The 27928-nt window shown below is 38.3% G+C and overlaps 1 protein-coding gene across 1 annotated transcript; it reads left to right on the plus strand.

Moving 5' to 3' along the window:
• Nucleotides 1–1437: 1437 nt before the first annotated feature.
• On the plus strand, nucleotides 1438–26749 carry gosr1 (golgi SNAP receptor complex member 1). The gene is made up of 9 exons (XM_023290792.3): nucleotides 1438–1504; nucleotides 2647–2758; nucleotides 4571–4658; nucleotides 5102–5209; nucleotides 5450–5541; nucleotides 10009–10083; nucleotides 21237–21266; nucleotides 25641–25723; nucleotides 26024–26749. Exons 1-9 carry the CDS (start codon nucleotides 1471–1473, stop codon nucleotides 26146–26148), a joined length of 747 nt encoding a protein of 248 aa, XP_023146560.1. The 5' UTR covers nucleotides 1438–1470; the 3' UTR covers nucleotides 26149–26749.
• Nucleotides 26750–27928: the final 1179 nt, after the last annotated feature.

A 27928-nucleotide genomic window follows, 5' to 3' on the forward strand; every position in this document is an offset into this window, starting at 1 on the left:
AGTTAAAAAAAACTCGAAAATGGCAAAAAAAAATAGATGATAAATACGCAAAAAAAAAAAAGTATCGCGCACAGCTTAGAGGGAACAGTGGTCCCAAAACTGTTGATAAATTATTTCTCAATAAAACTTCATAACCAGTTACATAAGCACACCCTCTTTACTGACCTCTTTACCAATAAACCCAAAGACATACTTTGCCAAAATCCATAATAATCCATAAAATCTTTATTTGCACCAGCCCCATGTGAAAATGACATCAGTCTGTATTTGTAGAGCATCTCATGAATGTAGCAGCACTGTTTAAATGTTTCATAACACAGAATATAAGCAAAGAGTATATAGGGTTACAGACAAACATGGGAAATAAGAAACGTGCTCTTCAATAGATATTGTCATTATTATTACTAGTAATATTATTTTTGTGTCCACTACAACCCATACAATCATCTAGTGTAGTCAAACAGGAATGTGTGCATGGCGAATCAAATCCAAAACAATCCATGAACCAACGACCACGTCTTGATTGCACTTCATATTATTGACCACTAGATGTCCTACTCGAGCACTGTGTGTCATTGAGGCCTCGAGTAATGAACCATGTTTTGAATGAAGTGTCGAAGCTTCAACAAAGCCTCGATCAGCCATCACTAGCTGTAGTCTGTACCCTTAATGGCTGCCTATATTGTTTATTGAAATTGCTGATTTTAACTGTAATAATTTTTCCACTTCTTGGTATATTTAATAACTGCAGTATTTGGGTCAGGGGAGGCAGCTGTGATTCAGAAGATCAAGTTGGTAATCTCTCCTTAGTCCACTCTGCCCGGTTCACGTGTCAAAGCATCCAAGATAATAACCCTGAAAGTGTCCCTGATGGCTAATTTGTGACCAGACGAAGGTGAAAAACAAGCAGTGCAAAGTGTCTTGTTCTTTGAAGGCTGAGAAGTGATACAGTGAGTTCTTGACATTGTTAGTACAGAAAGGCCACACTAGAATACATGGTGCATGAAGAAAGAATTCTAAAACATAAAGACTCCCATCAATAAAACTTTTTACTTTGGTAAAATACCCATAAGTGTTTTTCATATGCTAGAAGATAAATTATGATCAAAATAAGCAGCCATTGGCATGTCTGAATTCTTCCACCTTCCAGTGTACTAATGACATTTCTTCATCTGTAAGAAATCAAAGGAACCAATCCTGTCAGCTTAGAGCTTTCTGTATTATTATTCTTCATCGGAGCTGGATTCAAAGACGTCTGACTGAATTACTCCAATTTTATGTAGTACAGAATTTTACAGTGTTTAAGCAGTAAACTATATATAAAACATAGATATAGCTACTGACTGGTTGTTGGGGCTGTCATGCCTGAGAGGCTCAGCTGAGGGCGATAAAACTCCTGTCGTCTGCTTGAACAGCCTCTCAAGACACGTGACAAAACCCGGAAGTTGGTGACGTCGCAGAACAACAAAGATGGCAGGGATAGGAAGCAGCAACTACTGGGAAGGTATGGATTCAACATTTGACTTAGTTCACACTACAGTGTATCTACAGCAACATTTAGTACACTGTTCATAACGGCAACAGTTAATGTGGCGCTGTCATGGCGCGCTTGGCTCATACAGCCACGGTTTAAACACGTCTCTACAACAACTGGTTAGCATCCAACAAGCTAGCTAGCATATCGCCTTGCAACTTCGGTTAACGTTTTTTTTTCTTTAAGCTGTTGAATCTGTTTGCTGCTCTAATCAGCTTATCAACGAGTTGTGCCAGTCGCAACTTTCATTAAATGATAATGAGCGGATATGTTTCGCTACATTTTTTCCCCTCGGTTTAAGTAAAGTTAGTTAGCTCATTCAGCACAAACGTTGCTGTTACAGTGCTGCTCTGGCTTTCAAAACCATCTAAAATGAGCTGCTATCAAGTGCCAACAGAGGTGGAGGTAATTAGATCTTTTACTTAAATAGAAGTATCAATACCACACTTGGAAAAAAAACGCTACTGCTTTAAGTCATAGTCTTGCTGTCAAAGTATTTTCTGCAGTCGACATACAAATTACAGCTGTTCGGTATTGGGAAACACAAACGACGTGTCGATGTTTTGGCTTTCTGTGATATTTATTGCGATATGATGTAACACACTCAAAATCATCCAAAATAATTTTTTTATGCTGGCCTTCAGATCAGGTGTTACTCTCATTATACAAAGCTTTGTGATAGATAGATAGATAGATAGATAGATAGATAGATAGATAGATAGATAGATAGATAGATACTTTGTTAATCCCGAGAGAAATTCTAATATTCAGCAGCTTACATAAAACAACAACAACAAAAAAAAAAACCCAAGAAGACAAAACAGGCAGGTTAGTAACCAGATTAAGATTAACATTAAGATTAATACACACTCTAAAATGAAGTATTTGTTTAGCCTTGTGTGGTGGCAACAACTCCAACACAATGCTGACAAAGTAGCAATAAATGCAATTTAATTACACACAGAGTATTTTCCACTGTAGTATAATAGGGCTGAATTATAAAGGAGCATAAAATTAAACTATTCAAAGCTGCATTTAAGTACAGTACTTCAGTGAATGTACGTCCACTGATTGTTAAAATGCTTTTCCTGGGTTGTGTGCTTGTGTTACAGATCTGCGAAAGCAGGCAAGACAGTTGGAGAATGAACTTGATCTGAAGCTGGTTTCTTTCAGTAAACTGTGCACCAGCTACAGCAGCTCCAGGGATGGACATCGAGGAGACACGTAAGATCAAGTCTACAAACACACCTGCAGGATTAATAACCACTGAAGGCAAAAGTTTTATCTATACATACTAGGGCTGCAACTAACGATGAATCGTCTGAGCACGATACGTCATCAAAACCGGAAGTGAGAGCGCAATGCAACAGAAATCACCCTCCGAGCGAAGCGCAGAACACTGACGGACATCTGCGCTGTATCATGCGTATATAATATATACGATGCAGCGCGGATGTCCGTCCGTGTTCCCCGTATCGTGCTCAGACGATTCATTGATTCATCGTTAGTTGCAGCCCTAATACATACAAGGGAAGGGATAATTAGAAGTAGTAAAGCAAAGTTAGCTGTCTTAACTGTAATATATTAGCACACTTAGCAAATCAAACTACTTTTGACTACTACATTCCCTTTGATGTGCTGGGTAAAATATAGTCACTTAACTGTAACAATTAGTCAATAAATCAGTTATTTGGTCAACAGAAAGCCACTACTGTTTTCATAATTGATCAGCTGTTGTAATTTTTCAAGCAAAAATATCAACCAAAGATGTAAAGATTTGCTTTTTTTTTTTTTTTTTTTTTTTAATAAATATATTTGGGTTTTGCATCATTGGTCAGATATAACAAGGAATTTTAACACTCCCTCTTGCATTCTTGGTTATTCTAATAATAATATCGATAATATGCATTGTTTACTTTTTTTTTATCACTTAAAGACCAAATTAATAATCAGAAAAATAATTAGAAGATGAATCAATGATGAAAAGAACTGTCAGTTATTTAGGTCCTTCTCATGGTTAATACTCCCCTCATACCAACTAGAGTGGAGTGACTGTTATAGAATATATCTTTGATTATGTATGAATAATAAAATGATGTTGGTCATAAAGTTTTTGCTGGTAACAAGTGACAAAAATGTTCTCAATATTTAGTTAACAATCTTAGGGGCCACAGAGATGCAAACTGGGCCTAAATTGTAGTCTTTCAAAGGCCTGGAGATTTGCTTGCCAGCACAGGAAAGGTTGGCTGCAGGAAGGAAGTGTCCATGAACAATACATTGACCCCAACTAACTCTAAGAGTGTTGCTCACAGGCATTAATAACCTAGGAGGCAGGCAAATAAAGGAGGGCATCTCGATCAAAATCGTGTGTTATTATAACACCTAATTGCATCTTTTTTATTGTTGTTGTTGTTTTTTGTCAATTAAGCCACTTGTTGTGAACTGTAAGGGTTAAACCCCGAGAGCTAGCGCACTTCTAATTTTTAATTCTTGACAGTAATTAACAGGAAACATCATATGCAGCATTTTTTTGTCAAGTGATGTTGTTTTCCTACTTTGAACATCAGCTATTAATGCATCTCTGAAAAGGACATGCAGTAGACTGTCAGCAGCTAAAAAAACAATAGCTGCTCATGCAATTTGATCTAAATATCCTATTTTACGTCTGTGTATAAAGGGAGAAGTTTATGTTTCCAAAAGGAGTGTCTACTTTGATTCCAATGTGGACGTTGCTAATAAATGTTTAATTCTTCATAATTGTGACCATTTTTTAAATCAGTATTTGTTTTCCTTTAGACTAAGGTAATGCTTTAAGTGTTTTTGCACAGTTTGTATAGTTTGAACTCATGTGGACAATATTCTTCACACAGCCTTTCATATCATGTTTAGATATTTATCTTCATCAGTGTATTGTGTATTCAGTGAAAAAACTGGACAATAACTTGTGTATGATTAAATCTATAAACACGGGTGAAGTCTGTAAGACGAGGCAAGCAGCTTTCTAATAGTTTTTTATTCTTGGTTTTCCCCATCAAGGTCGGACACCACCCCGCTGCTAAACAACTCTACCCAGGACAGGATGTTTGACACCATGTCAGTGGAGATTGAACAACTGCTGGCCAAAGTAAGTAAATCCTCTTTGGCCAGTGGCCCATGAAAGGCCAGCAAAAAGAACAACACTAGATTTATGCCGAGGCTCTTATCTTTCATCAAGAAAAAAGCAAACCCCACAGTCCACTTCTCTACATGATTTGCAGATCAACACAGAAATTTAAGATTTTTCATTCAGTGACCGCCTGCAAACAAGAGATCATAACAGAAGAGTAGAATTTAGCAGTACAATGTCTAAGGTACAACAGATGTCAAAAATGATGGTGCAAAATAGTGACCACATAATGTGTTTCTCTATATGATGTGTCTATTTGACTGTTATAAAATGTACATCTCCAAGTTGACACATTTTGTGTGTTGCTTGTTCTCATTTTTCACATATGTACCATGATCTCCTGGTTTTTCTGGTGTCTTCCATCTGTCCATCCACTCATTTATTTTCCATCGTTTTCTCAGCTGACTGCAGTGAACGACAAAATGGCGGAATACACCAACACCCCAGGCACGGCTTCCCTCAATGCTGCACTCATGCACACGCTCCAGAGACACAGAGACATCCTACAGGTTTGCCCTCATATTCTACATCATTTCTTCTCTCTGTTCCTCTTGCTCATCTATTTTATGTGCACTGCCTGTATTATACTTAATAGTTTTGTTTTCTTTTAAAGCACACTGTAAATTAATCTTATTCAATGACTTGAAGAATCCAAATGCCATTTTATGACGCACATTTGCGGCTCGTTACGGTTTGTATGTTCTTCGCCCCTGCTTGTTTTTCACTGTTGCGTTTTATTTTCCACTCAGGACTATACACATGAATTCCACAAAACCAAAGGCAACTTCTTGGCCATCCGAGAAAGAGAAGACCTTCTCGGGTCTGTCAGAAAAGACATTGAGTAAGTATCCTGTCACACCGCCTTATAAATAACTCGACTTTGCAGCCAATATCTCAGCATGTGTCCCAGTTGTGCAGTTATTTGCAATGTAAATGAAATTCTGATGCCCACACCTCACACACTGTATTTCATTGAATCTAAGTGGTGGTCTCTTATTGTCTCACTGACATGAAGCTATACATGTTACTGCATACAAGGCAAATAATGTTCTCATGATGTATTACTTGTGTTTAAATCTTAGTGGGTGTTGAGGAATAACAGCTGCCAAGCATTATTCATGGTGCTCCCATGTTGTAGAACTTGCTCCTTAGAGGGATAGTTGAACTTTGACTTCCACTTGGCTTGCTGCTGAAAAATGTAAAACCTAACAAGATTCATAGCCTCTTTGGCCTTGTATTGAGAAAGTGTGTCCTCTCTTCAGATTGGCTCAGTCGTGAGTGAGTGTATTGAAATGAGACGGAGGCTCCCCCGGACCATGACTCTTGTGGGTTTTTTTGTAATGGCTTATTGATCTTTCAAACGCAGCAGTGAGCATACGGTGAGCACTGCAGGATTCCTATTGATCCCACTCCATCCATCTAGAATGCTGAGAGTGCAGAGGCCTCATATAACCAAACACATTAGTCACTTTTCTGTACATTAAGTATAGGGATATACAAGTGTCTTTCACATATTTACTAATTATACGGCATATCATGGTAAATTCTCAGGCCTCATTTTATGGAGTACTGGAATTCTTTCAATTGGCATTGGTTTTAACTGGTAAAATGATGTAGCAGTGTAATCGTAGACTAACTTGTATACATAAATAACAGACGGTCACTGTTTTCTATTGAGAATGCTGACCTGATTGATTTACTAGTTAATACAAGAGACTATTTGCAAATATGGTGGAACCTAAAAACACACAGCAGCTACGCATTTGCAATCTACGTCAGTAGGCTGTAGTTTTGAAATAGCAGAATATACTATTTACTCACACTTTAGCTGTTCATGTCACATCTGTATTAAAGCAGTCAATTAAACCAAATTGCTATATCAAATAATGTGCTTTAAGAAGCTTGATGAAGCTACATACACGTACAATAACACGCACTGAGAGTACCTAAGAAGCTTTCTGCTGAACCTCTACCCACACTGACTAAGTGTCTCTTTGGACCCAGAATAGTTGTTGCTGCTGTTATTTGTAGGATTATTATAGTAACAGAAGCCCCAGATTCTGCAGACTAAATTGAAGAGGAACACAGCTTTTCCCTTCAACGATTTTCTTTTTCTCTAAATAGACAAAGTGTAATTGTTCTTGGTGATAATGCATCATGTATTGTACGAGAGATAATTGCATTTTTAACTTGCTTATTTGTATCAATGCACTGCCAAATCATTATTATCTAATTATAATTAAAATTCCCACGACACATGAGCAATTAAATTTTAACTGTATATCTGTTTAGATAGTAACATCTCATGAGGTCAGCATTACATAGAGCGGTTCACTCATTTAATCACGTTGCTAAGGAGTGTCACTGGCCCTACATCCGCTGATGAATCTAATGCATAAAAATGAGGCAGTGTTGTTGACCCAGTGTTCAGTCTAATCATGACTAATGTGCTCAGGGGCTGCTAATGAGGAAACCATCTGAGCTTACAGGTAGGGGAGTTACAACTGCTGCTGGTATGGCACAGTGGAATGAAATGTCGAGCCATACTTTATATGAAATCATTTCTTTTGAAAAGCAATTTGCCCTCAGCCTCCCCCGCAGATCTTTGTTTATGGGCATAGGAAAGTAAAAAGGTGGAATACTTGAAAGCAGCCATATTCTCGACAGCTGGACGGCTTGTTTTTCATGTCTGCATGAGCTGAACGACTTTGCAGCATATGAGGAATAACGTAACTGCAACCACTCACACTAAAATTTTTCTTCTGATCTTGTGGGAACGGCATACAGACAAAATTCATTTTAATTCAGGTTTACTCAGTAGTGTTATCCAAAACATTACAAAATGGTGTGAGAAAAATCTTAATAAGAATGTTTTTCCTAGAAGCAGCAGCATAATATTTAGACTGTGATTTTTCTCAAACTAAAATTAAGAGCTTACATCAAAACAAAGCATAATTATGTAACTGATTATAGGCACAGACCTAAGACTTTTGTAATGTATTACATCACATGCTAAGTAGTGTTTGTAAAGTTAAATGTTATTGTCAATTTGTTTTAAGATTTTTAGGCTTTCATGACACTGATACAGTGATGGACATTGTTGTTGCAGCTGAACCAGTTGTCAGGTAGAGGGCAGTAGAGATCTTGGTCGTCTGTCCAGGACAGTAGTCACTGTAGATTGTGTGTGTGTGTGTCGGGGTTGATTACACTGCATACACATAAAAATCCATACTGATTAAAAGAAACCGTGCACGCTATCTAATTTATGCAAGCATGTAAATGAGCAATATGACATTTTATCAAGCACAATGTCAATATCTTGCGGTGCGCTTGCAGACTGTCAGCAGAACAAGCACACACAGACACACACCTCTTGTGTGCAGCTGTGCCATTGGTAATAACAGCATGGAGCAGAGCTGAGCTCAGACCTAACGCTCCCTCTGCTCCTGCTTTGATTCTAAATGTCAGCAACAAAAATGACAGCTAGCCTGTGATTTACATTGGTGCCCTTTTAAAAAGCCTTACTGGAGTGATGAAGCTAGTTGTCAGTGGAGGCAATTCTAGCCCTACAACGGCATCAGCCCTGCTGCTGTGGTGGCCAGCCTGGGCTCAAGGCAGATACTCTAGAGTGTGTTTTGTGCGCACTATATACTGTATACAGATTTTTTTCCATTCATTGACTTTGGATGGCGCACTCGGGATAAAGTAGGCACATTTATTCTTGGATTGCTTTCTGTTAGCGGGGTGGGGTAGGATGTTTATGCTATATATGCATGCATACTCTCATACTTCACAGCTCTCCCTCTTGTCCTGCTCTTTATCTCGTTCTCGCCCAACACGAGGGTGGGGCTGTGTTAAATGACTGGAAATCCAGGAGAGCCCATTCTAGTCAGCTCTTCAGGGATGCTGATAGCTAGAGCTACATCAAGCAAAAGAGCATGGGTGTGATGTGTTTGTTGTCTGACTGGTATAGCAGCTCATTCATTAACTTTGCCTTGCTACTATACAGTTTAGTAGTAGAGAACATGCTTCAATTCTTCTCTTTCATTAACCTGAGACTGTATGGTGCTATCAATATTTGGATTCATTCTAGGGCTTGTTACATATGTAATGCATTGACTACTAACAGAATTGCAAGCCATAGTGAACAAAATCAATACTTTTCCGTTGTCCTAGACTCTCACCTTTAACTCTGAATCCTGCTGTTAATTAGGCACCCATTGACAATTTCTGGTGATACTAGCTTTTGAAACTAAATTCGTAGATTTGTTTTACACTGTGACATGGATTGTTAATGGCTCAGTCCATCGTTGATCAGCTCTGCTTTTTGTTCTTGATATTTATTTACTGCAGCTAAAATCTTTAGATGGTACTTGGCAGATGGTTGTGTAGATGGTAGAAGAGAGACAGGGTGAGAGAGATTTATACCCCCTTCAGACTGACACACAGTAATGCAGGTTTACCTGTGTTGGGGTTGTATCTATGTAAGTCAGCCGCTTTAGCTGACCATCCTTCACGACCCTCCTTTCCACCAGAACAGAGTTGGTGATTTGATGACCTGACTTTGCTGTTCAGACTGGAACAAAAGCATTTCCATCAGTGCTTCATAGCGGAAGAGAACCACACTACTTAAGTTACCACAAACCAAAAATTGCCCGCAGTGGCTTCACATCAATAGCTTTTGATTGGTTTTTACTGTAAACTTAGTGACTACTATTTGCTAAAAGCTGGTTTAAACAGCTACGCCAGTGTTTAGTTTGTTTTTTTTAGCGCATCAGAAAATTTGTTGAAAGAAACAACTGTAGGCTACATGTGTTTGCAGTTTGTGTGAACCAACAAAGCTCCACCACACCATTAAGGTGAACAACACCTTTCACCGTGTCAGCAGGGCCCTTTCCAAACCAGCCAACCATTTTCATCCTGTGATCTTCTGCCTGTGGAGGAGGAAAAGGTGGTGGTGGCAAAAACTACTGAATTATTCTGAGGCCCAATGAGCAAAACACACAAGAATTATTATTGTCAGACACAGTGGAAAAGCTACAGCAGATGGTCAGACTCAAAGCTGTAGACTGTTGGTTAAATGTTCTCTTAACTGTTAAAATCTAATTTATCTACTTACAGATCACACTTTTTGACCTTGACAAACATTGTGATCACTTGAATGCAGAAATCTGCATTTCACTCACTGTTTCTAAATGTTGTTTCACATCGTACGAATAACTATTACTGTGACAAAACTTGCTTTGGTTTGTTTATTTATTTAAAATGATGGCATTATTTTCTTACTAGTGTATCTGCTTTTTTTCAGGACATACAAGAGTGGCTCTGGGGTCAACAACAGAAGAACAGAACTGTTTTTAAAAGAGCATGAGCACCTGAGAAAGTACGTTCCCAGCACTTTTCTAATGCCATATTTGAAAGACTTGCAGCAATCTAGAAACTATCTTTGTTGCTGAGTTTTTAAGAATATTTGTAAGTTAATGGTAGTATTTCAACCACAGCAGTTCTAAGTAGAATAGAGCAGCCATTTTCAGAGCTGTACTGTCTTTGCTGGTGGAGAAATAGCCACACCTTCCCAGGAATCTAAACTGGGATAACTCATCTTAATGATGCAGCACAGGCATTTGGAATAACACTGCAAATCACTGAAGTTGCTGATGCTTGCTTGTTAAACTCTGGGACCCCTTGGCATTTGATCTCTTTCAGCTTTTACTCTTTAACAGATGGGAGGGTAGTTTGGATTCATTAGTCTGATATTTTATGTATAATTCAGGATAGACAAAAAAAAATACATTGCAGTTTGGTGTTTTACTGGTTTTTGAGACAAAGAACTTTGTGTCTTATTTGGCCTAAAAAGAAATGCTGTGGAGGTTTCGATTTAATTTTATAGGGAGTTATATGTTGTTGTTTTGTCACATATTACTGATCTACGTTTTCTACTGCCCCGTTACATAACTTTGCATACTAAAGCTGTAAAAAGTTATACATACTTTTTCTATGACATAGTAGGTCAAATCTTGATCTCCAGCAACCTCATTAGTGTCCTACTGTCTTTTGGCTGAGACTCAAGCACTGCAGAATAGCATGTGGTAGTAAAGTTTGTGAAACCTGTGTGTGCGTACCTGTGTGTGAGAGGTGTGAGATGCACCCTGTATGGAAAGTAAAATTGAATGTCAGCAGGACAAACACATACGCAAATAAACCACAGAAGAGCATTTCACATTGCCAAGGCTGAAGTGTCCTATCTGATAATTTGGACATAACCGACAGTAACAAAACATTCTGTTTAATTTTCTCTTTGTCTACATCTTTGTGTGCCACGTCAAATTTTCAAAAGAATAATGACTCAGTTATTCCCCATTAAAGACTTCTTAATTTATTTTGGAACAGGGTTTACCTCCCCTGACACTGTGGTTAATAATTGTCTGTCAGTTTATACAATAAAAAGGGATTGAATGAATAAATTATATACACGGAGTGAACTCATCAACACAAACACCTTCAAAACACAATAGCACTCAATAAACTGACAATATAATACCATAGAAATTTTTGAAATTTTTTTTTTTAATTTTTATTTTTTTTTAAAATGGTACGAACATTAAAATAATCTAGAGACTGTTGCCAGTGTTATGGGGTTTCTTCATTTACATTTTGTTGACGTGATGCTATTGGTTTAGCGGGTTTCCAAATTAAAATTGCCTGCAATAAAACAAAACAAAAAAGAATAGCAACACAAAGCAGCCTAAGAAAGATAGATAAAAGCACTTTCCTAATAGACTGTGTATATATAGCTTATATGCTTGTGCAAGTATACACCTACATTTCTCTATATAGGTCAGTGTGTTCTTTTTGGTCATTCCGTTGCAGCACTTATGTAATCCCATACACAGTATTGCATTTATAAAATATTCAGGGTTAAACAGTGGCAGTCTTCAGTACTGTCTTAGTCTGGATTTCCACCAAAATAATTGCAATTAAAACAATTTGCAGCTGAATGAAGTGTGATTTCTGTTTGGTAGTGACAGAAAAATCCTGAGCCCCACATACACACATGTGCAGAGGGATACATATGCCAGTGGTGTGACTCTACTCCACTAAGCCATAGGTGATGATAAAACACCAAGATGAACAGTGAAGAACAAGGAGGCATAAATGTAAATAGTGCTGAATTTTTAAATACTTTGTGTTTTGGCTTTGTAAGTGTTTTATGAAGAGGGATGTGTATTCATTGTGTTTGTTAGAGCTTGATCCGTTTTGTTGAGTAACACTAAATTTAAAAAAACAACTAACTTTTTTAATGTTCACAAGAAATGTCACAGGTCACATTTTAAGTGAATTTCTTGATGGTTTAATTGCATTAGACTTCTGTCAGTGTAACACCCTGATGGATTGTCAAGAGTCACATTGATACTCGACCGTATGTCTGCCTTCATTGTGAAACTCACTGTGGCACCACTAGAAGAGATCCAGGTTAACCCTGTTATGGAGTCTTGAGCTGAAGCCGAGAGAATAATTTAGCAGCTTTGAAAAATCAGTCATGCGATTAATAATGTCTGTTGTGTATTGTGGCTTGAGTGAGGAAAGGATTTTATTTTTCTCTACAATCATTTATTCAAATGGCTCGAAATAGCCAGGCTGAATACGTACGATAACGTAACTGTAGACATGTAAAACGAGAACAGGGATGGGTTGTGACACATTGTGTAGAACATCCTCTGGCTCCCTGTTCCCAGCAGTCAGAGTCTTCTGCTAATTCAGAACAATTGATCAGGATGTCGATAGTGGAATTATCTTATTAAACCACAACCCATATTATAGGTCTTCCCCCGAACATTGGCCAAGATGGGAGAGGAAAGAGGAGATTGGAGATGAGGATTGAGTTACGCTTGATTGATCCTATTAGAGCCATAAAACAGGAAAGAAGACCTGAAGAGAAAAGGGATAAAATGTGTTAGTGACCAGCACAACAGTGTTAAGTCTCAGTGAAGGCAGAGCACAGATATTCGATAAAGAGAAGAGATCTGAGTTAAAATGCTCTTTTTTTAATTCCTGATCCCTCACAGTCTGCGATGCGCTCTTTTTGAAAAAGCTGTTTTACGGACATGTATTATGAATAATGAGGTGCCCTTCATGTGAAGCTGCATTTGATTTTGAGATGCTTTTTAATTTAACATTCACACTATCTCATAGAGAGCTGGTTTCCATTTTGCAGCTCAGCTCACATGCCTTTAGCTTTTTACCTTAAGCATGTCAGCCTACATTAAGCTTAAAATTCCCATCAATGATTTTAGGTGGCAGATCCTGTAATCAATGGTTTATATATACTTGCATAAACAATGTAAGGGGCACAGTTGTAGCAACCATATCTGACTCTATGATACATTGACAAGTGATAGCACCAGCATTGCCAGACTGATCAGCTCAGAGTAATCACTTCGCAACCAAAAAAGCAAACACTTCTTTTCCAGTTAGTCTACAAATTACTGCAGTGGGTGGAGCGCTTGCATTGATTGTTAAAAGACCTAAATGAGACAGACATGCATGGATACATTTTTGAGATAGCCTCCTCTCTAGGATTTGCTGGTAGTGCTTGAGCTGTGTGTATTTCCACATCAGTCAGACCTTTCTCCGTAATAGCTTGGAGAGCTGTTGTTGCAGAGCAGTCGCTGACACTTAATACTTTAGCCAGAGTTGGTAATGGTGTTTGTCAAGTGTAAAGTGATTCTGTTTAGCTATTAGGGCTACTACTCTTAACAAAAATACAAACACAACATGCAAATAGTCTTGTCTGACTTAGAGGAAAAGCGACCGATCTAATTTCTGTTCTTATGTTTAGAAAAGGGTTGAATTTAGTAAATTGTGCACAAATAGTTTTGAAGTGTTCAGCTGGTGACACAATCTTGACCATTAAGTTAACCCACAGTCTTGTCAGGTATGACCTGAAAGAACAGCCTCATTAACTCTATGCATAGCAGATGTGTGACTGTAGACGATACAAATGATGGACACGTTTGTTACCGACATTTGTTTTTTGACACCACTTCTGAGATCTGCTTCTGAGATCATTTTCAAAACAGTGTGTACCAAAGATGCTGTCAGTTGGACCAACAAATCCCTATTTCCCTATGTTCAAAAATAGAGTAGACTTTGATTAAAATATTGCATGGTGTGTTTATATTTTTGTTCAGTATATAAATGCCACTGATCTCTCGGACTGTGTTTGTTGTTTCCCTCTATGACCATCTCTTTCGCCATCCTTGCATATCTGTTTTTCCATCGCTCTCAGTCATGAAGATAAGTCTTCATGAATAAACTAGAGGGAGGGAGAGGCAGGTCCATTAAAAGTTCATCCCTAATGGTAGTGGTCTCTCTGATAAGAACTTCCTGTCTAATGGAGGCTTCTTTTTTTGACACAGAAATGGTGTTTGTGTGAAGTGAGGCAAATTTACACCTCACATTGGCACACGTTTGCCTCAATATGATGGAATCTTACTACTTCCTAATTTAACATCATTTCCAGTAACTTTTTTACATAATGTATAAAAACATGGCCAATGACTACCATACCCCATCTCCCATTTCCTTCTCACTTTGACAGCGACCACCTGCTACATTCTGTTTTTCTTTCTCTCTCTGTCCTTGTTGAGACACCTGCTTTTAGTTTACCTACCCTGGTGCCCAGTTTAAGTTTGATTTGAGCTGCCAGTTCCCTGATATGCTAATGTAATTAGTGGAGAAGAGCTCTGAGGTACCGCAGTAAAGTGCTGCTCTCTGGCACATCAAAACTAAAGAGAGTTTAGTTCAGAAACACTTCTGAAAGTTTAGAGGTTCAGCCAAGAAGCATATCAAAGTGTGTGTGGATGAATTTAGGTCAATGGATTTATGTGCTTTCCATCTAGCTAAGCACATAAGAATAAGACGCAACACCTGACAGTATTTGAGTGCATTAGCCACAATCACTGACTAACTCTCATATAACAACCCATTATGATCCGTCACAAGTGCATTTTCCTCTGAAGACATTATCAAGTATGAGATTATATTGCTGTGTTGTAAGAGAACCCTCCTTTTTCCGATTGATTCCAGTGGCTTTAAGGTGTTTTGCTCAACCACAAAATTGAGGAGTAGTTAATAGTTCTTGTCATTGAACTGTCCGTTCTGCTAACTATTGTGTTTTTGATTGTCTGAATGGAGCTGCATTACTGAATTGTTTGGAGCTGCATCTTGCTGTCTACTAACACTGGCACACAATTGATCAGCATGATTGGATCAAAATGGCAGGCGATAAAAGCTTCTCTATGTGCCTGGCTTCTGAAATGCCCAGTGTGATTGCTGGCACAATATTCTGAAGTGTCTGCAATTTTTCTCTCCAATTCAGTTATTCATTTCAAGTCTTTATCACACTTCTGCCAGCCTCTCTGTAGTTTCAGCCTTCCATGTGTGGTTTTTGTATCTCAGTGGTCACGATTTCCTTAGTGATAATTGGAGCTCTGTTTTTCACTTGACCATGAAGGTAGTTGAATGGCAGCATTGCCAAAAAGATCAGTTCTGTGAATCTTGCAGTGTGGAAGTTTTGTTAGGAATTTAGCAGTAGATTTTGAATCGGCTCTTAGCTTTGATTTGTGACCACTTTTCCTCTTTGCTGATGCAGTTTCTGCTCTGCAACTGTTTGCCAAGATTTGCAAAACTATTTCCTCGGCAGGGTAATTAATGTTTCAGTTTGCTGGGCTGATTCTGTTGCTTTCCTCATATTGTTCTAAAAGCCAACCTGACAGAGCATTACTCACATAAAGATGCTGTGAAGTATTTTTCTCACAGAATACCACTTAAATTGTCACACAATTGATGAATTGATAAGAACAGACAATGTAAGATATCATTTAGATAATCTATTAATCATTGGGGCCCTTTAGGCTTTGAGTGATACTTGCAGAATGCTGCAAATGCTGGCATCATTTTTCACCACATTGATGGAGCTTGAATAAGAAATGGACACGTGCGAGCAGTAGGCAGTCAGTTAGATTCCTGTGTGAATGTGAAGAGGGCAAAGAAGCATTTGGACAATGTTGGTTGATTCATCACAATAGAAAAGGCAATTAGCTTGAAGCTAATGATCAATTTAATGACTGCAGCAAAACACAACTGAGCAGGGGAAACGGAAGGAGCCCACTCAATGCTGAAACCACAGAGCAGCTCATATACATAAATGTGATGGCACAATCAACTTCACCATGAAAGCTGTGGACTCATGACAGAGGAAACAAAGTGTAAATCTTTTGCCCCCATGTCATCATAAAAAGTACATAAATCAAGGCTCACCTCGGCTCTCACTCTCTCTTTTTCTCGTCATGTCATGATTTATAAGAACACTGTCACCAGAGAGACAGTTAAAGGTTTAGTCTACGCCGTCACTCGTTTTTCTGTCCGCCATGGTGCTTTTACTTCCATCATTTAAGACCAGTGTCATGTGGCTGTCTGGCCTTCACCAAACCACATTCTTCTTAAGTTGTCTTTTAAATGGCGTCCTGTTTCAGACAAGCAGCTGTTGTTGGAGCACTAATAGATTCAATGTGCCTAATAATCAATAAAGAATTTTGAATTCATAAGACTTTTAGAGTGGCAGTCAACTGTTTTAAGCCTGAAGAACAGAGGTCATTGCTGGCCTTTTTAGTTTGTTTGTAAGACTGCATGGTCCCATCCCCACTGCGCATCACAACTACTGACTTGCCTTATTCTCTACTGCACCCACCTGCTCCCACAGTCCATTTGTGCCAAGCGTTGCATGCCAGCCTTCATTCTGAACTTGTTGCCAGTTACCATTTCACCAAATTATTAGATTCCCGTAGATTATTTCATTTTAGTCGAACACACAACAGCAGTTACACTATTACAAACTGCCAAAAAGCAGTTTGGTGCTTGTGTGGAGAATGATGATCCAAGAACAGAAGGCTGTCCAGCCCACGCTGTGACTGTGCTTTATACGGTTATGCGGTTGGCCTTGCCCACATTCGATTTGAGAAATGGAACTAGTGCTGCCAGTCTGCTACAGGTCTTAAGAGAAATGTGACTCATCCTTTCTCGTGCAACCCTTTGATGGAGAAGCCCCTCGCATTGTCAGGGGCAACACTCATGGGGTGATGTAAGTATTGTGCCATTGACATCCGTTAGCACTTCTTGGGCTTGGCTGGCCCCTTCTACCCCTCTAATCCTTCAGGACATGTGCTAAATGCAGACCAAAATGAAAATCAACTGCAGGAAGAAATCAAAGAATTCATTTAATATATACAGAGCAATAACAACAGTAAAATTCATATAAACTGCACTAATGAGATACAGATTTGTAAAGATTGGAATTATTACTCACCCACCAGTAGAAAGAATGGCTCAAACATTGAAGGTCATTAGCAAGATCAATCTCAAAGAAGAAAATGTATTAATTAGTTTTGCAGTTACACTACTGAAATGTTTGTTCCTTTTCAAATTGTCAAAACAACTTTCGTTTTTTGAGGTGATTAAATCCTCCTAAAATTTATCGTTTTTGAAAAGCTGAATCTTTGAAGCTGCTTTGAGGGCTTCACAGCATCTCTTGGATGAAAAAACTGTTTTCTCAGCACACATACTTGGCAGCAATGCATGTGCATATGCACACCTTGAGATGTTTTTCACCGCTTTTAAAAAGAAAACAGCTGCAGGGCACAGGGGGGTCAGTCCATTAAAGGCATGGATACCAACACACTCATCTATCTTTCTGTGTAAGTTTACTATGTGATGGAATGAAAAAAATAACAATGTCTGCTTCCTTATTCTATTTTCACATTAAACTATGTAAAGTTTAACATTTAGGAAAGCATTTTAACATGTCATTGTAGGAAAAGCTGAGATGAAAATAATAAAATAATAATGATTAATTACTTATAGGTGTACTCTTAGTAGCACTTGCACCTCTCCTATCATAATGAGTAAAAAATGCATTGATAGATAGGATGTGGTGAAGATTATATTTTTCAGCTTCTTCAGTATGTTTAACTGCTTAACAGTATGTTTAACTGTTTAACAGTATGTTTAACTGTTTAACAGTATGTTTAACTGTTTAACAGTATGTTTAACTATGTAAAATGTTGGCTGATGTGAAGGTGGAAGCATCATTTGTGTTATAGGTATCAAACTATCTAACAGAGAGATGACAGTATTTCTGGCTCTAAACTGCTCCTTTGATAACACAGATGGCAGCACTGGCGCGCCATGAGGGACTGCTTTAGCAGATTTTCTTTCCATCTTGTATAAGTCAAACTTCAGATGCAGACCACAGTGGGTTCTATAGAATGTCTACAGCCTACTGCCATTGAGGGCTGTAGGAGGGAAGAACAGGAGGAGGAGTACAGAAGAAGGGAGGACAGTTCTGTGCATTAGTGCAAGTTTAACCATCTACAGCTTAACATCATGAAGAAAAAAGTCCTTATAATTATTTTTTTGTCATTTAAGTTTTTATTAATTTTAAACCCACAGAAACAAACAGCAAAAATATATATGAATTAATTAAAAAACAAACAAACAAAAAACTAAATAAAAAAACAACAACAAAAAATACCTGATACATTACTCAAGATGATGCGGACAAGATATGTGGTGACCATGAGTCAGTAAAGAAAAACAAAAAACAAAACAAATAAAAACAGACAAACAAGCAAAAAAGGGCAGCAATCACATATCAATTTTACATCTCATGAATATCATAGATTTTATACAGATGTTATGCATCACTAATGTGAGCCAGAAAAAAAAAGACCTTATAATTGACTACAGAAGGGCAAGAACTTTCTCAACCACTGTCACCATGGGGACTGATGTTGAGATTGTTTAGGACTACAGATATCCGCCGTCTGTGCAGATCGGGACATGGACCGGTTAAGAATACAGAAGCTATTTCCCTTGAGGGTCAGAGTGATATTCATCTGCTGAAGAGGCTCAGGTCCTTCAACATCTGCAGGAGTATGTCGCACATGTTTTATCACTCCGTGGTGGCGAGTGTGATGTTTTATGCAGTCATGTGCTTGTGCAGCAGTGTGAAGGCAGATGATGCCAACAGACTTAACAAACTGATTTAGGGAGGCTGTTTGTGTTCCTGGAACCAGAAACTCTGGAGGAAGCCTCTGAGAAAATGATGCTCAAGAAACTTCTTAACATCATGCACACTTCTTCTCACTCCATGCATCCCTCCCTAGTGGGACTTCAGAGCGCACACAAAGACTTATTGCCACTAGGTGCAAGACTGAATGCCACAGGAGATCTTTTCCTTCTGTGGGCATTGGATGCAATAATTACTCCATGTCCTTGATGTGTTTACTGTTGGGATTTATTGTAATGTATTCTTGCTCTGAGTATGTTATGGCACAATAAGGCACAATAATTTCCTGCAGGATTAGTAAAAGTCTTATCTTGTTTTGCTGTGCAGGAATGTGCTGCACTTTGTCTTTTAACATGACGCCATATGTTTTTGTAAATCCAGTTGGCAATATGCTATACATGGTCTCATAATAGCATTGTATCGGCTTTGCTTTAAAAACTGTGTTCCAGTTAAGAAATCCAAAAAAATTAATTGGGGAATAAAGTAGCGCATTCACACACAGCTTGGTTTTGTCTCAGCAGGTCCCTTAGTTTGAAACGGCCTCCTACTTGTCCAAAAACAGAACTAGTGAAAGTGGTGAAATAACTTCAGTCAGGCATTTATACGTCATTGGAAACACACACAAAAGCACTGCTTGGATTCCGGTGTTAATGTACTCTGATTGAGCATCAAACTGGAAGGCTGGGTTCAGGCCTGAGATTAATAATGCACATGTATTTGCCTTCTATAAACGTTCCTGATGATTGTGGTCGGGGAAGGGTTTGTTGAGGAAAATGGTGCATAGAAATCTTTGAGAGACATTCCTGCATCTCCTGTAACTTTTGTTGGATTTATAAGAATGCTAAAAGCTCCACATAAACCACATATTGAGGAGGTTGAGGATATGGACCCCATGAATGGATGCTGAAATACAATCTGCAACTTTGTTTGTTTGGTTTGCTTTAGTTCTCAGGAACATTATCCAAATTGATTCCAATTAGAGAATAAACTGCTGAGAGCTTTGTTGTTTATGAGCAACCTGAGACACAAAACTAGTGTTACAACATAAGAGGATTGTCTGTGTGTGTGTGTGTGTGTATTTGTGTGCCTTCCCATATTCTCTGTAGGACGAAAGCAAGCATCTGACACTGTCTCTTTGATGTAGCTCTGCAGAAGAATAAGCTCCAGGCTCTGTGAGGTTAAATTCTCTTTGGGTTTACTAAGTCCAGACTCATCTATGAGGATAAAATTAACTACAGTAAACAAACTACTTAACAATTACCAAGTTTAATGCAAAGGATTAGCAGAAAAGAACAATGCCCTAACAGGTAGCAATTTTAGTGAGGATCAAAACTTCATGTTTTGTCCTTACTATGGTCCCAATATTTAATACAGATTGTAGGAGTGAACATACATTCAGTGGCCACCTGTGCAATCTGTCACCTGTTGTTACCAATCTCACAGTTGTTTGTATATAACTAAAACCATACTTAAAGTTAGTGTATTAGATAACATTGTACAGAGAGGTGTTGCTATTCTTTTTTAAAACCGGCTACTTGAAATACTTCTGAATATAATGCAATCCAGTCTCACCCCCAGCAAGCATGACACCGTGCTAAAATATATCATCAAATTTACATTTTTCTGAAAATGTCACCAAACTTTGCAAATAAAGATATTACCACAGGATTGATGTGTACCTGAAATCACCTGAAAGGCTGTGCCTAAAAGCCTGCATTTTTCAACACATGGCATTGTTCCTACAGTATTTTAATATTTTATACAGACTTTGTCTTACTTGGACCAACTATCACCAGCAAGAAAAACAACACAAGCCCGAGTAGCACATATGTAGAATCATGACCTCACTGGATGTTCAAATATTGTTTTCTAATAAACTGTTGATTAGTCACTATGTGGGAGCAGAAAAGACTGATATGAATAAGAAAGAGAAAATAGTCCCAAATAACGTAAAAGTGAATTCAGCTGTTTGTCCAGTTTGATGACAGTAGCATGATCCGAGTTCTTGGCGATTGAGCTTTCTATTGATTACTATCAATCTGAAACCGATAACTGGCCCCATGTCACTTTAAGAGTTCAAGAGTTCAGGGGTTCAGGAGTTCAGTTTTTATTTGTCACAAACACAATCATACTAATACATCTTGGAGTGTATTGGCTAGCCAGTAGTGCATCCTCTGCCTGTGTGCAAGAAGTGTAAATTGTATATATGCATTTTAAATTTATACACACACAGCACATACTACACTTACATACACTTGTGCAAATGTATACAAGAGTACTATATGATATACTATATATATGCCATTTTTTAGTAACCATCGCATGTTTTAGTTGGACTGCTGCATGTCAGTATCTAACCAGTGTCTTTCTCTTTGTCTCTCCTCCCCCTCTCTACTCCCTGTCTTTAGCTCCGACCGACTGATGGATGATACAATAAGGTAAGATCTGCTTTCTGTCTTGCACATGTAGGAAGGCATATATTTGCATAAGTGACAGCCCCTACCGCCCTTCTCCAGTGTCTTATTTACCTGCTGAACCCAACCAGAACTGTTATTGTTTGTGACAAAACTGATGTTAACATGGCCTGAATATGTCAAACCTAAGAGGTCCTGTTTAGCTTGAGCTGGGCCCCTGCAAAATGTCACCACTAATGCCATGAAAAACAAGATTTGCTGGCAGGCAGATAATCAAAACTGGAAACTGTTATGATCAAGTTTACAGTGATATGAATAACAGGGTTTTTAGTATTCCATGTAAATGCCAATACTTGAATATGATCAAAAACAAAGACTCAAGAACACATAAAATATATAGAAAAGACTAATTAGCCAGTTAATTTCCAATCAAAGATGTTTTACAATTGCAGTTAGGGCATATACACACACACACACACACACACACACACACACACGTATACATATATATTCCTATGGACCTTGACTATAATGAACCTTTCAATGCCATTGCTCATTGTGTGTACTGATGATTCAGCGGGGGGGAGTTTGATGCATGCCGAAGCCTTGGAAGTGAGCCAGCTGCTGGTCACATAATATCATTTGTCTGTAAAATGAAGAGAACTGCTTCCTCCTGCACAGCCCTGAATCTCTAGAATAACTCCTCCCATTTCACTGATTTATTGGTATCATCCATCTCCCACTACTCCCTACTGCTTTCTCTCCTTTCCCTCCCACACAAATTCCAAATATCTTGCTTAGACTTTAGCCTCCGTCCTTCATTGCTGTTCCACCATTTCAATTATTTCATCCTGTAAAATATGGGTCCCTGGGGACAACTGAGAGCAGCGGCCTATTTGATGGATTTTGCGACTCAAATGGTGGACGATGCCGTGTTTGTTTGTTTTTTCCCTCTTTGAATTTGATGATATGATGTGATAGGAAAAGGAGGTTTACAATTTTGGGTCACTTTTTTTTTTATTGATATGTTACTGCGTTTTCCAAGGTGTTTCCAGTTTATTTGGTTACTTTTTATCTCATTTTAGAGCAGTATGATGAACGAAACGGTCGCAAATCCGAATCATGTATCATTCAATCTCAATTCACCCACAACTTTACACCAGTGGAAAGGATTTATATGGTTGAAATGCTGTTTGATATTAATATGAAAAACATCCAGTTAATAATAATGTATTTCTGAGCCAACCCCTTTCACAAATCAGATCATATATTTCTCTACAGTAGATGTGCTTTTATAAATAATGCAGTCTTAAGAACAAATGCTGAAATGTGCTTTAATACAGAATGCATATTTTGAACTGTAGTTTTCTGGTTTCACAAATAAGCTTTGAACATGTTCTTTCTACTTTGGAAGTATTTTTTTTTCTTTTTCCCTTTCTGTTAAAGGTTTTGTTTGTTTGTTTTAGGTTTACTTCTGTGAATTTGCCTCAGTCTTACAAAGGTTCTTGTATATTGTTTGGATTGTAAAGTTTCATGTTTGACAATTTACACTCATATACACAAAACTGACATCAAGTAACTTCACTCGACAGGTTGTTTGACAAACTTTGCACGTCTAAAAGAACGATCGCATACAGCAGGTCTTTATCCTCCAGCTCTGATTCTCATGAGCTGGTTAACATTGAGATAAAGGATGGTCGAGGTTGCTGCAGTCAGCGAAGTGTTTCTTCCTGACTGAGGAGAACATGATCCCCAAAACACTGCTCTAGGCCAAGACTGCGGACTGTCCCCTCAGCAACCTCCACCCACAGGGGAGGCCGTGACCTCACCCACCTGTGCTCACACACGCTCAAACTTACACACTGCAGATGTCGTCTTTCCCTGCTCAAAACCTGCATGCGGTTTTCTGTGCACACACACAGTCTGTTTTGACCTGCCTCCTATGGGGTTCTGTCACCCTGGGATGGGAGGAGTTTTCCCGTTACAGTTCTTACTGTTTGTTACACTGTCGTTTAAGACAGCAGTGAGTTAAAAAAAATCCTAATGTGTCATAGTCTATAACTGAATTCATCTTTTTGCTTTCTAATTCATACGAGACGTGTGCATCTTGCTGTTTAAAATATAACTCAAGTAGTTAAAGGTGGTTGGCACTTCTTATCGACTATAAAGTCTAAATAGTTTATGTGCAATATAGCCAAAATAATAATCAGCAGTTTTTAATTACCTTTTTTAATAAATACCAGAAGAAAAAAAGAATTGTTTAACCACCTAATGTGGAATTTAACAACTTTAGACAATTTCTGGCAGTAATTTTAATATCAACACAGCAATCAAACACACATAATAAATAAAAATACCCATATAAATAAAAATAAAGTGCTAAGCCTGTCCTCACTGACTGCAGCCTCCACCTTAGGAGGTGCGACAGTGACAAGAGGCCCAGGTAGAAGCTAATGAGAAGAGTGACAGAGGGCAAATGGGAACTCTTGTTAAGGGATATGACGGACTGCTATGAGTCAGAGAGGTAACACGGGGAAAGGGATTTGTTCTTGGAACCAAACGGTGTGTTTTTGTTACGTTTTTTCATGGCAGTAAATTAAACCTATCAATTTCCTTTTTGCTATTGATGAAATGTTGTAGTTATTTAAATTAAACTTAACACCTATTAAAAATCTGACCTCCAGCGGTTTAGTTTCTCACCTTTGTGCAGTGACAACAATTTATCTTTGCTGAATGTGGTTTCATCTTCAACAAAGCACTCTTTTCACCACAGTAGGACGGGCAGAGGTGGAATAGGCTTCTAACTGTTGGTTGGGGGTAAAATTATCCTTTTCAGCATGATGTTAAGTGACTGTAAACCAATTTGTCTGTTTGCAGTGGGCAAAATACAACCATTATAGCTGGAACTAGATCACTAATTATGCTTTTTTTAAATCTAAAACTGCAATATATGTTACAATAATTGAGGACATCTTGAGGTAGAGTTGTGCAGAGATTAATGAGGTTGTGGGAGCTGATGAGAAGGGCTCAAAGCCGGGCTCAGTAGCTGCTATTGATTCTTGTGTGAAACAGATGCCACAAAAGGCAAACACAGAGCATGAAACTTTCCCTGCCAACTGCCCAGCTGCACTTTCCTGTGCTGAAAATTGCTGAAGCCCAAGTTTGAGAGCAGGAGAGGCACGATATCACAGCAATACTATACCTTCCATCTACAAGCTCTGTTGTTTCACACACGCACGCACGCACGCACGCACGCACACACACACACACACACACACACACACACACACACTGTAGGCAGCAACATAAAGCTGAATGAGAACATGATAGGACAGGAAGATATTTCACCTCAGGATGAGTCCCCTTATAGGTGCATGGAGGTGCTTAGAGAAACTTAAATACCCACTTTTATGTTTGCAGAAGGGGACAACAAAATTTGAAAACTGTTTCACAGTCCCATAGAATTTTACAACCTCTATTCTATTCAGCATAACTAACTTAAAACATCTTTTAGGAGGCTAAATATCTGAACAGTTGTGGTCTTGTTGCAGTGGGAAAACAGAACAAAGTTCATTTTAAATCAGACATCATCAAATGTGTTCATCCTCCGTTTTCGTTTCTTGCCTTAAAATGCAATATGTAGTTTTGGTTTAGAAAATAACTGTAATATAAACTGTTGAATTACACATCTACTTTCCTGTTCTGAAGACTTAAGTGGAGACATGAGACCGCAATATTTAAAGCCATTTCTGCTAAGTTGTCTCTGATTTGCCTGGATTTTTTTAGTATTAAAAATGGATGCCTATTGAAATTTTGGTGGTTCGGAAGAGATGACTTTCATGCAGTTTTGTATAATTTCTTTGTAAAATTATAACTGTCCATATTGCAATTTCTGAATCAATGGCATAATGAGAAAAAAATGTGAAAATTTTGAATTTGTGAACAAACATGCTGAAATAGAGTTGATGGGCAATTTTATAAATAACAAAATTATCTAAAATAACAAAACAACTTAGTTTATCAGCCTAAGATTTCACAGATGTCATTTTAAATATACATAATTAATAATCAAAGAAACATCTCAAACAAATCAGTTTGTCAAGCTCAATGATTTGACATGGAATCTGTTGTAAAATGGTTGTTGGGAATTAAATGGAGATGATGGGGCATTTCCTTTCTTTTCTTTTTTTGTACGTCTAAATATGTTTTTAATTCTTCAGTTTGGATCTTTAAACGGCACCACCAACCTTCATTTGAACCGGGTGGAAGCATCACCTAGTGAAAGTGAATTTACAAATCCCATGTTGACTCGCATTGAAAGGCGCTTTATGGTACTACTGACGACAAGCAGTGTTGTCACTTCTTCACTCATATTTCTCTCTCTATCTCTTTCTTCAGCATTGCTATGGCGACCAAGGAGAACATGACCTCCCAAAGGGGCATTCTGAAATCCATACAGAGCAGGGTCAACACACTGGCCAGTATCCTGTATACTGCATGTGTGCATGGTTGTGTGAGTGGAAGAGAGAGAGGGCTTATTGATATGAAATCAGTGCTGGTCCTTTAGAAATCAATACTAACATAGATTCTTTGATGGAAAACCAGGTGTTTCTTATATAGGATTAAAAATAATAGTAACCTTTCAGTGTACTCGAGGTGAATAACAGCATAGAATAAAAACATTACATGAAGCATAAAACATAGAACTGCACCAAGTAGTAGTATTAGTCTGGTTGTGAGATCCCACACTTGTTATCTTCCTTAACTTTTGACTCTCTCAGATCGTTTTCCAACCATCAACAATCTCATCCAGCGAATCAATCTGCGGAAGAGGCGGGACTCTCTCATCCTCGGCTCAGTGATCGGCGTCTGCACCATCCTCCTCCTACTCTATGCTTTTCACTAACAAACCAGGCCCGGTGAAATCTTTAAAGAAGCAGGATTCATCTGCTCTCTGTAGCGTGGGAATCCCTCTGGAGACTGAGCTCAGTGGTTGGAGGACCCTGGAGGTTCTCGAGCAGAAGGACATTCAGTTGGTCCAGTTCTGGTACACGAACAAATTTGGCCAGCATGTTCTACTGAACCTGTAATTAGCAGCGGGACAGATGGAGGGCTGGTGGTTGGGTGTTCTTCTGCCAACATGGGATTGGAGACCAAAAGTACAAATAAGACTAGATTTAAAAAAAATAAAATATATATATATATATATATATATATATTGATAACTCGCTTGGAGAGAAACTCTGTGCAGTTGAAAATGTGAAGAGACTGTGAGACTGTGATGCTTTGTTTTTTTTTCACTGGTGGAAGGATTTTTAGATGAATGGTCCTTTTTAATTGATGGAGTGAGTTGGATCATTGTGGGTTGTAAAATGTGAATTAATAAATTATTCATATCATTATGTGCAAACTAAGTGTGTGACACTAGTAAACTTACTTATTTTAAACTTTTGTTTTTCAATATATGTAATTTATACTCTATTAAAAAAGTGTATTGAGACCTCTCATTTCTGGAAAAGTTGAACCTCCAGGATGCCACAGCATGACTCCCCTGCTGTAAGCCCCAACATTAGAAACACTGACAGGTGAGGTGAATAAGATTTCATCTCAGAGTTTTCTGCTGGAAAACCTGAGGTCCTGGCTTTCATGTAGATGTTAGACATGCACCAAATGCAAGCACCAAGGACATCTCTTTGTGGTAGTGGATTACAGAAACTCCAAGGACTTGACTCGACGGTCAAACTTTGAAAATCCCAATGTGATCGAGCCTCTCTGGGATGAGCTGGAACAAGCCTGAACCACGGAAATCCCTCTGTGTAACCCACAATATCCAAAGGATCCACTGTCTGTGGTGAATTTTTATCTTTCCATTAGAGAAAGTAAGCTAAGTATTATAATCAAAATATATTAATGAAAAAAATCATTAGTGGCAGATCTCTTCCTGTATTTCCAGTTTCTTTCCTCATTGAGTTTTTAAAAACGCTAAGATGCAGTGTTTAAAGTCAGTTATAAAATGTGTTTTATAAACAGTTTTTGGACTTTACCAGATTGGGTAAGTGCAACTATGAAGAGCAACCACAGACTGCAGAATATGTAAAGTATAAAGTAAAAGTGCTGTGGACTGTGAAACTGTCAAGAGTTGTCAGGATCACATTATTGCAGTCGTGACAGATTTGTCAAAGTCATGTGAAATAACCATCTTAGATGAAGTCTCTTTATAGTGTTGAAATGTCTTCAGTAACAAACCAGCCCGTTCCATTGATTTTAGTGCATTACATTGAGGTTTCTGTAAAGGAAAGGTGAAAACCTAGCACTGCTTTTATGACCATCTATCTGAGTATTGAACCGTTCTACACATTTCTGGCATGGCCAGCAGAGCCTGTGTACCTTCATTTGATTTCAATCCACTTGAAGCCCAGAGTAGTGTGTGCATTTGAAGGCGGGAACTAAAGCATTTATCTGAGAGGGGAATAGCTGCAGACAGGGTTTGACTCATTTGATTAAAGTCTGTTGGTGGAGGTGTTGGAAATGTGAAAGCCAGGCAGCGATGTGAGAAACATCAATTCCCCTTTTTCCCACTGCTTCAGGCTGTTAGTTGACTGGAATCCAAATAAAATAAGCCCACTTCAATGGACTGAGGAGGATAAATTTGGCTTCTTGTCCTCATTCTTTCTGTTTGATGTTTT

The sequence above is a fragment of the Amphiprion ocellaris genome, chromosome 7, assembly GCF_022539595.1.
Source record: "Amphiprion ocellaris isolate individual 3 ecotype Okinawa chromosome 7, ASM2253959v1, whole genome shotgun sequence".
NCBI classification, from domain to species: Eukaryota; Metazoa; Chordata; class Actinopteri; family Pomacentridae; genus Amphiprion; species Amphiprion ocellaris.

Coding starts and splice junctions, on each gene's coding strand:
- gosr1 (XM_023290792.3), top strand. CDS start 1,471: ATGGCAGGGATAGGAAGCAGCAACTACTGGGAAG. Junction 2,759..4,570: donor GATGGACATCGAGGAGACAC/GTAAGATCAAGT, acceptor TTCCCCATCAAG/GTCGGACACCACCCCGCTGC. Junction 5,210..5,449: donor GACACAGAGACATCCTACAG/GTTTGCCCTCAT, acceptor TTTTCCACTCAG/GACTATACACATGAATTCCA.